Source organism: Triticum aestivum, chromosome 4D (assembly GCF_018294505.1).
Source record: "Triticum aestivum cultivar Chinese Spring chromosome 4D, IWGSC CS RefSeq v2.1, whole genome shotgun sequence".
NCBI lineage: Eukaryota > Viridiplantae > Streptophyta > Magnoliopsida > Poales > Poaceae > Triticum > Triticum aestivum.
Window position 1 is genome coordinate 225,546,158 of NC_057805.1, and position 10,693 is coordinate 225,556,850.

Here is a 10,693-nt window from a genome sequence, read left to right on the forward strand (position 1 = left end):
GCTGAGTCGGCCGAAGGTTGTCTGAATGGCCGGGAGTAGCTACGAGGGTCAGAAATGCATGATTTTTTTGCCACCGTCCGTAAAATAGGGTCTACTTTGAGATAGATATGGAATGGTGCCATTTGGAATATCTCTCTTTGTAGCATTCAAAAAATGGGAAAAAAAAATTTGTGAAACAACTTGGAACCTTACTTTGGCAACATTGTTTGACATCCCAAGATGCAGGCATGTGCCAAATTTGGGCATATTATTACAAACTATTTAACGAATGCGGCCATATCATGTTTTTAACAATCTTAATGAAAGACCATGTTTTTAACAATCACAAAATGAAACTTGTATTGTTTCATAAATGAGCATGCACAAAAACACATAATTTTATCTTTCATCCATGAGCATGCACAAAATTTCAATTCCCATTAATTACCAAACTGAATATTCATAATTAAGAAACTGACATGTTTAGATGACACTGTCATACTTAAGCATCCATGAGCATGCACAAAATGTCAATTCTCATCAATTTCAATCTAAGCTTGGCTCACACTGTCATACTTAAGAGGTTTACACAAACAAGCTTAAACCTGACATACTTAACATTGACATGTCTAGATTAACATGCTTAACATTGCCACTTGATTTCTTAACATCTTCACTCCTTCTTCTCCTTCTTCTCCTTCATCATCCTGATGCGCTTAGAGTGGCGAATGCCGACGCGGATGTACTCCTCTACCACAATTGGCATGGTCCTGTCGCCCAGCTGTGGCATTGCTGGCACCACCACCATCACGAGGTCATCGTCAGGCACCACCATCGCGAGGTCATCGTCAGGCACCACAATCGCGAGGTCGTCGTCAGCCACCACCATAGCAAGGTCGTCGTCAGCCACCACCATAGCAAGGTCGTCGTCAGCCAAAATAGGCTGCACCTCCCCGCTCTGCTCCTCTTCTTCCCCGCTCTACTCCCCTTCTTCCCCACTCTGCTCCTCTTCTTCCCCACTCTACTCCTCGTCACCCCCGCCGCTGCTCCCATTGCCTGGCCAAATGCAAAAAAGTTTTTTTAGCAATCGGTGTGAGACGAAGCCAAAAGGACAGGAAGAAGAGAGGCACAGAGCTTACTGGCATCGTTGTCGTGCTGGTAGTACATGCGGCACATGGTGTTGTCGAACATCTTCACAGTGAGCACGGCGTCGCTATCATAGCGAAAGACAAGGAAGTGCCCGAGCTGCAGGTCATGGGCGTGGGCAAAATGCTCCCAGCCAGGCCCTAGGTACATGTGGCCGTCGGCGTCGAACACTACCAACACGTCCCACAGCCCGCGACGCACGCTGCTGGCCTCCCGCAGCTTCACTTTCTGGGGCTCATGGTCAGCAAGCATCTTCGCAAACTTTTCAGCCAGCCTCTAAAGTGAGGGTCAAGCAGTGGTTAATTGTGCCAATCAATCACTAGACAGCAGAGTGATGATAAAGAGGTGGGTGAAGGGGAGATCTTGTCTTGAATATACCTGCCTACTGCAGGATTTCTCAATTACGATCTCGAAGAACTCGAAACCTTCGAAGCCGGCCATCTCACTTCTTGGTGTGGCAGAGCGCAGCCGGCGGTGACAGCCTCCCCTCCTCTCTGAAAAGCAGCATTGTAATTAAACAACAAGTTACCATAAACAGGACTGGACATAGTTGGAACAGAACCAAGTTTATGATGGCAAAAGTGAGAAAAAAGCAATGCACTTGTGGACATTTATGATGGCAAGAACACTTGTGGACATCTACAGAAAATTGGCTCTAATCCAACTTGGCTCTAATTCAACACTATCATATTTGACAAATGGACATAGTAGGAACAGAGCCAAGTTTTTAAACATGAAAGAAAACTGAGAAAAAAAAGCAATGCACTTGTGCTCAACAACATCAACAACACTTAATTAATTTGGTAGCTTAGCTGGCCTATGGCAATTGGCACCCTTCAAAACAGTAGAATATTTACTAGCTATCTTTGCCAGGGCCTCAATTTGGAATACTACTATAAATGGCAAAACAATATGCTACTACTCTATCTACAATGGACCATATCTGCCCATGTGCCCATATCTACTATAAATGGCAAACACAGCTAGAACCATATCTACTATAAATGGACCATATATGCCCAGGTGCTACATTTTGCTAGAACCATATCTTTCAGACCTACACTTAAGAACTGGATCTAAAACTGAAAATGTTTAAAACAGAGCATAGTAATCTAAAAATAGAGATTTGTGGTGCACTTAAGAACTAAAGAACTCAATCTAGTATTCGAATTTTAAACGCAACACTTAAGAACTGAACCTAAGACTAAAGAAATTGAAAAACCGAGCACAATAATCTAAGAAAGTACCCTAATCAATTTTGCATCCACCAAGAACAACAAGAAAAATTCTCAAACCCTAGATTCTCAAACCATCTAAGGGAATTCCAATCTATTAGATACCAAAGTCAGCAGAGACAAGAAAAAACTAGAAAAGCACAAACTTTGTATCAACGAACACCCTAATCCAATCCTAATCAAACCCTAATCCAATCCAATCTAGGCGGCGGCAAGAACCCTAATCTAATCAATGGAATCACACCCTAATCTAAAGAGTAGATAGGAAGAGGAAGAGGAAGGAGTCGGCGGATTCATACCTTTGGAGAGATGAAGGAGTCGTCGACGAAGAGAGAGGAAGGAGTCGACAGCGGTGTGAGAGGAAGGAGCCGGCGGCGGAGAGGAGGAGTGGGTCGAGTGGAGGCTGAAGAGGAGGAGCGGGTCGAGTGGAGAGGAGGAGTGGGGAAAAGAGTGGGTCCACTTGTCAGTGAGTTCTGTGTTGGATACGTGACTGATATGATTTATTGAAAAGGGTGGGCGTAGAGTACAAAACCAACAACCTCTTCCTAATCCAGTGGTAGAAAAATAGTGAAATAAGTGCCAGGTCGTGGGTTCGAGCCCCCGCTTGCACATTATTTTTTGGCCGCGCGCCAATATTTTTTGGTAGCTCAGGGGGAAATGGGTGGAGTGGGTAGAGTAGAAAAATGGCCCACTTGTCAGTGAGTGGGTCGAGTGGCCCATTTGTCAGTGAGGTGTGTGTTTGATACTTGACTGGTTTGATGATTTGAAAAGAAATGGCATAGAGTAGAAGACCAGTAGCCTCTTCCTAGCCCAGTGGTAGAAACACAGTGAAATGAGCGCACGGTCATGGGTTCAAGTCCCCCCTCGCGCATATTTTTTTGCTCACTGTCTGATGGAGCCGCGAGTGGGATCATACGGATGTCTGATGAAGCTCCCATGTAGTGCAAAATTCACTTAAAGCAAATTTCAGGATCTCTGAAAATAGTATGAAAAACAGCTCTAAAAACACCATCTCAATTCAGTTCAAAAAAACTTCAGGATCACATCTTTTGCAATGTTTTGCATTACAAGACAACATTTTGAATGGCAGAACCAATAGTTCTAACCAAAACTAAGAAAATGCCACCAAAACTACTAGAGCCATCACCAAAACTACATCACCAGTATGCATTTTGCCTTCATTAGTTCTGACCACTATGCATCACCAAAACTACTAGAGCCATCATGATCACCAAAACTACATCATTTTGCATTGTATCTTCAACCATCAGTCGCATGCATTTTGCTACCTAGAGAGAATTGTAGTACAAAAAGTACATCAGGATCACATCAACAAAAACTAACTGGAGAGGAAAAATAGCATAAGCTCACCAAGGAGACAAAATTTACCTTCGCTACTCATCGTCGTCGATACCAAAACAAGGAACTCTATGCCCACTCCTGTTTTCCTCATCATCACTACAATATTGCAGCATAGTATGATCACTCCTGTTTTCCTCATCCTCACTCTCATGTCCATCTGCTACCACATTTCTTCTTTTCTTGATGCCTTCAACTGTTGCAGCATCAGCGAGCACACGTTCCCGGTCCCTTCGCACTCTGCTTTGCACTGGAACTTCCATAGAGTCATCATCAGCTTGCAATGGAACTTCCTTAGAGTCATCATCCTGGTATGTTAGTCCACTACCACTAGGGCCCTTTTCCACTTTAGTTTCAGTCACACTCCACAAGTGTCTGTGCTCGGAGTTTTGCACAACTCGCCATTTTCCGTGCAAAAGAGTGTCTGGAAGATAAAACACCATTGTTGCTTGTGTTGTTAGAATAAAGGGATCACTCTTATACCAGCACCTTGTAGTGTTGATGCTTTTGAAGTGTCCATCATATTTGACAAAAGAATCTCTCTTCTTCTTGCTACCAAGCTCAAACCAATCATAGCGAAATAAGACAACCGAGCGATGGATGCCTCCACTAGAGTTGTACTGCAACTCTACGATGCTTGTCAGCTAACCATAGAAGTCAATGTTCTCACGATCATGTGACCCCTTAGTGACGATTCCACTATTATGTGTCTTCCTTTTTTCCTCGCGGTCAACGGTGTGGTACCGGACAACGTCAGCAATGCATGCTGAATACTCTCACTCGCTTATCCGGTAAGCATGCCAAAGCAAATTGATCATCACTGAACTTCTCCTCATGCAACTTTTCAATCTGCACAAATAAACCATTTAGCAACAGTGGTATTTAACATTTGGTGAATAACACAGAAAACATAAAACATGTGGCTAAATATCTCACATGATTCATAAACCATTTATTAAATCCCTTGGCAACCCTTTTATCAACATTGATATGGATTTCTTCCTGATTGAGCTCTTCCTTGCATTTCCTGCATTGCCAACAGAACACGTGAATTAATACAATAGGCTGGTGCCAACCCAAGGAAAAAAATTATAACGAGTGCACAAGATATAACGTACTCGATATATGGTAGAACCTCGGCGCAATTGCTGAGCACATACCAAACCATCTTGTCATACTCATCACCAGCCTCGAAGTATTGGGAGGCTCCAGGAAAGTTCACACCATGGTAGAAAACCGAGACATCAGCACTTTGCAAATCAGACGCTCTCTATTTCTGCTCGGCCGGTTCCATCTTGTTTCCACATCGCCAAAGTATCTAGATAAAAAAGTCAAGCAATCATCAAAAACATATGCTTCAGCAATCGAACCTTCAGTTCTTGCCGTGTTTCGCACATAACGCTTAAAAGTAAGCAACCTTCTTTCAATTTGGTACATCCAACTGTATTGCACAGGGCGTCTAAGCATAGCTTCTTTTGGTAAGTGCACTTCCAAATGGACCATCACAGTGAAGAAAGCTGGAGGGAAAATCTTCTCGAGCTTGCAAAGAATAATTGGGATTTCTTTTTCAAGTCTTTCCAGAATCGTTAACTTGAGTGTTTTACAGCACAGTTCTCTAAAGAAATTCCCAGCTCAGCAACCGCTTCATATATATCCTTGTCCATGATTGCTCGGAGGCCCGCCGGTAAAATCCTTTAGAGGAGGATGTGACAATCATGGGTTTTCAATACTGAAACCTTGAATACATCAGAAGTAACACACTTTGCTAGGTTAGCAGCATAATCATCTGGAAATCTCACCGCTCTTATGAATTCATATAATGCAAGCTTTTGTTCTTTACTCATTTTATACCATGCTCGTGGCATTTAAAATGAATCTTCATCTTCATCAGGCTGTAGATGCAAATCTTCTCTTATGTCCATGTCCTCCAAATAAAGCCTAGAACTAACCGTGTCCTTTGTCTTCCCTTCAATGTTCAGAAACGTCCCTAGTAGATTCTCACATTTGTTTTTCTCAATGTGCATTACATCGAGATTAGGCCTTAATTTTAGATCAGCCCAGTATAGCAGGTCCCACAAACAAGACCTCCGGTCCCAACACTGAACTTCCTCACGCTTTCTTTTCTTCGCAAGCTTCCCTAGTATCACATCTTTCACCTTTTCAAGTTACTCCTCCAGCTCATCTTTAGTGAATTCAGCTGGCTTGTCACAGGTTTCATTCTCACCATTAAAATCTTTGCTTCTTTGCCAGCAATGGTTTCGGGGAAGAAAGCGGAGGTGCCCACTTGAGCAGACCTTACTCCTTATTCTCTTTGATCAAGGGTCTTTGTCACAATGGACAAAGTCCTGATAACCCAATGTGATCCCCCCAGAGAGAGTGTGCAGCGCCGGGAAATCATGAATGGACCATATGATTGCAGCACGTAGATTGAACTTTTCTTCCACACTCAAGGCATCATATATAGGTACACCAGTCCAGAGCTAGAGCGGTTCTTCTATGAGTTGCTCCATAAAGACATCAAAATCCTTTTCTAGAGACTCTGGACCCGAGATAAGCAACGACATCATGAAGTTAGACTGATCCATGCATGCCCATGGTGGCAGGTTGTACGGCACCACAAAAACGGGCCACCTGCTATAAGACGTGCTCATGTTCCCAAACGGATTAAACCCATCTGTAGCAATGTCGAGTTTCATGTTCCTTGGATCTGCATCAAAATCTCCAGGTTTACTGTCAAACTCTTTCCATGCCTCTCCGTCCGCTGGATGGCTCAGCTCATTGTCCAGAGGTTGCCGCTTAAGCTTGTGCCATTGTACCTCCAGCGATGATTTCTTCAAGATAAACATCCGCTACAGGCTTGGTCTCAATGGAAACTGCCTCACACTGGTGCGCGTCGGCCCTAAACAAACGGTTTTTTACCCCTTTCCGCGATGGCATTTGGAACCGTCGCCAAGTGAGTGTGTGCGATAGGGTGTCCTTCCCACACGACCCAGAAATTGTCGGGGATAGGCCCTACTAGGACCCAGGTTGGGGCCATGTGCGATTGGGCGAGGTATCAAAACCCAATCATTTCCGTAGGTATGTACATCCCACACGGTGAATCGCAGAAATCATTTCCGTAGGTATGTACATCCCACACGGTGAATCCTAGAAATCATTTCCGTAGGTATGTACATCCCACACGGTAATTCGAGAAAATCATTTCCGTAGGTATGTACATCCCACACGGTGAATCCCAGAAAAACATTTCCATTCGTATGTATATCACAAACAGTCAATCCAAGGAATACGTTTCCGTTCTTATGTACATCCCACACAGTCAATCCATGGAAAGCTTTCCGTTCGGACGTACATCCCACACAGTTTTATGTGTAGGCTCGTGTGTGAAAGGTGTAACTATCACACACGGTCTTCCTTGGTTAACTATTTGCTTTTATCAACTATATCACACATGATTTGATGAAGAAAACTGTGTGGCATTGGGCTATCCATTGCAACCGCTTTTACTGCTAGAACCGTTTGCAAAGGTCCATGACACATTGATAACCCACAAGTATAGGGGATCAATTGTAGCCTCTTTCGATAAGTAAGAGTGTCGAACCCAACGAGGAGCTAAAGGTAGAACAAATATTCCCTCAAGTTCTATCGACCACCGATACAACTCTACGCACACTTGACGTTCGCTTTACCGGAAACAAGTATAAAACTAGAAGTACTTTGTAGGTGTTTTTGGATAGGTTTGCAAGAAAATAAAGAGTGCGTAAATAAAAGCTAGGGGCTGTTTAGATGAAGACACAACTAAATTAGTTTTAGTAAAGAGCTTGTTGTCACGAGAAATTTATTTGTCCCTAGGCAATCGATAACTAGACCGGTAATCATTATTGCAATTTTATTTGAGGGAGAGGCATAAGCTAACATACTTTCTCTACTTGGATCATATGCACTTATGATTGGAACTATCCGCAACTACTAAAGATCATGAAGGTAAAACCTAACCATAGCATTAAAGTATCAAGTCCCCTTTATCCCATACGCAAACAACCTACTTACTCGGGTCTGTGCTTCTGTCACTCACGCCACCCACCATAAGCAAATCATGAACATATTGCAAACCCTACAGCGGGAATCCCTCACGCTTGCGCGACACGGAGAGAACCATGGGACAGCACCAATAATAAAACATGCAACTCAAACCAATCTTGATCATCAAATAGCCCATAGGACAAAACGGATCTACTCACACATCATAGGATAGCCATAGTCATTGGGAAATAATATATAGCGTTGAGCACCATGTTTAAGTAGAGATTACAGTGGGTAAGAGAGAGGTTACACCGCTGCATAGAGGGGGGAAGAGTTGGTGATGATGGCGGTGAAGTTGTTGGTGAAGATTGCGGCGATGATGATGGCCCCGGCGGTGTTCCAGTGCCATCGGAAGAGAGGGGGAGAGAGGCCCCTTCTTCTTCTTCTTCCTTGACCTCATCCCTAGATGGGAGAAGGGTTTCCCCTCTGGTCCTTGTCCTCCATGGCGTGGGAGGGGTGAGAGCCCCTCTTAGATTGGATATGTCTCTCTGTCTCTCTCTGTTTCTGCATGCTGTTTTTCTGCCCTTTCACCGTTTCGTATATATATGGAGATCCGTAACTCCGATTGGGCTGAAACCTTCGCCGTGATTTTTTACCAAAAATTAGCTTTCTTGCGGCCGAAGAAGGGCATCAACCGCCTTACGGGTGGCCCACGAGGGTCAGGGGCGCACACAGGGGGGTAGGCGCGCCCCGTACCTCGTCGCCACCTCGGGCACCGTCTCGCGTGGATTTTTCTTCCGGAATTTTCCAAATATTCCAAAAATAAGCTCCGTCCATTTTTATCCTGTTTGGATTCCGTTTGATATGGATATTCCGCGAAACATAAAACATGCAACAAACAGGAACTGGCACTGGGCACTGGATCAATATGTTAGTCCCAAAAATAGTATAAAAAGTTGCCAAAAAGTATATGAAAGTTGAATAATATTGGCATGGAACAATAAAAAATTATAGATACGACGAAGACGTATCAGCATCCCCAAGCTTAATTCCTGCTCGTCCTCGAGTAGGTAAATGATAAAAAAGATAATTTTTGATGTGGAATGTTACCTAGCATAATCTTGATCATATGTCTAATCATGGCATGAATATTAAGACACGAGTGATTCAAAGCAATAGTCTATCATTTGACATAGAAACAATAATACTTCAAGCCTACTAATAAAGCAATCATGTCTTTTCAAAATAACAAGGCCAAAGAAAGTTATCCCTACAAAATCATATAGTCTGGCTATGCTCCATCTTCACCACACAAAATATTCACATCATGCACAACCCCGATGACAAGCCAAGCAATTGTTTCATACTTTTGACGTTTCTCAAACCTTTTCAACTTTCACGCAATACATGAGCGTGAGCCATGGACATAGCACTATAGGTGGAATAGAATATGATGATGGGGGTTATGTGGAGAATACAAAAAGGAGAAAGTCTCACATCGACGCGGCTAATCAACGGGCTATGGAGATGCCCATCAATTGATGTCAATGTGAGGAGTAGGGATTGCCATGCAACGGATGCACTAGAGCTATAAGTGTATGAAAGCTCAAACTGAAACTAAGTGGGTGTGCATCCAACTTGCTTGCTCATGAAGACCTAGGGCATTTGAGGAAGCCCATCGTTGGAATATACAAGCCAAGTTCTATAATGAAAATTCCCACTAGTATATGAAAGTGATAACTCAAGAGACTCTCTATATGAAGAACATGGTGCTACTTTGAAGCACAAGTGTGGTAAAAGGATAGTAACATTGGCCCTTCTCTCTTTTTCTCTCATTTTTTTGTTTTCTTTTTTTTCTTTTTTTGGTGGGCTTATTTGGCCTATTTTTTATTTGGGCTTCTTTGGCCTCTTTTATTTTTTTGTAAAGTCTGGAGTCTCATCCCGACTTGTGGGGGAATCATAGTCTCCATCATCCTTTCCTCACTGGGGCAATGCTCTTATAATGATGATCATCACACTTTTATTTACTTACAACTCAATATTACAACTCGATATCTAGAACAAAGATATGACTCTATATGAATGCCTCCGGCGGTGTACCGGGATGTGCAATGATCTAGCGTAGCAATGACATCAAAAAACGGACAAGCCATGAAAACATCATGCTAGCTATCTTACGATCATGCAACTCAATATGACAATGAATGCTCAAGTCATGTATATGATGATGATGGAAGTTGCATGGAAATATATCTCGGAATGGCTATGGAAATGCCATAATAGGTAGGTATGGTGGCTGTTTTGGGGAAGATATAATGAGGCTTATGTGTGATAGAGCGTATCGTATCATGGGGTTTGGATGCACTGGCGAAGTTTGCACCAACTCTCGAGGTGAGAAAGGGCAATGCACGGTACCGAAGAGGCTAGCAATGATGGAAAGGTGAGGGTGCGTATAATCCATGGACTCAACATTAGTCATAAAGAACTCACATACTTATTGCAAAAATCTATTAGTCATCGAAACAAAGTACTACGCGCATGCTCCTCGGGTGATAGATTGGTAGGAAAATACCATCGCTCATCCCCGACCACCACTCATAAGGAAGACAATCAATAAATAAATCATGCTCCGACTTCATTACATAACGGTTCACCATATGTGCATGCTACGGGAATCACAAACCTCAACACAAGTATTTCTACTAATCCACAACTACCCACTAGCATGACTCTAATATCACCATCTTTATATCGCAAAACTATTGCAAGGAATCAAACATATCATATTCAGTGATCTACAAGTTTTATGAAGGATTTTATGACTAACCATGTGAATGTCCAGTTCATGTCATCTCTCTAAATAGATATAAGTGAGGCAAGAGAGTTTCATTCTTTCTACAAAAGATATGCCCACGCTCTAACAAATATAAGTGAAGCAAAAGAGCATTCTA

At 42.9% G+C, this 10,693-nt stretch overlaps 1 protein-coding gene across 1 annotated transcript; it reads right to left on the reverse strand.

Annotated features, from left to right (window-relative positions):
* Positions 1–408: 408 nt before the first annotated feature.
* Positions 409–2,785, reverse strand: LOC123099875 (B3 domain-containing protein Os03g0212300-like). Its single transcript, XM_044521919.1, has 4 exons — positions 2,660–2,785; positions 1,504–1,619; positions 1,119–1,401; positions 409–1,035 (listed from the first exon to the last, which is right to left on the reverse strand). The coding sequence occupies exons 2-4, from the start codon at positions 1,564–1,566 to the stop codon at positions 1,001–1,003; spliced, it is 381 nt and encodes a 126-aa protein (XP_044377854.1). The 5' UTR covers positions 1,567–1,619; positions 2,660–2,785; the 3' UTR covers positions 409–1,000.
* Positions 2,786–10,693: the final 7,908 nt, after the last annotated feature.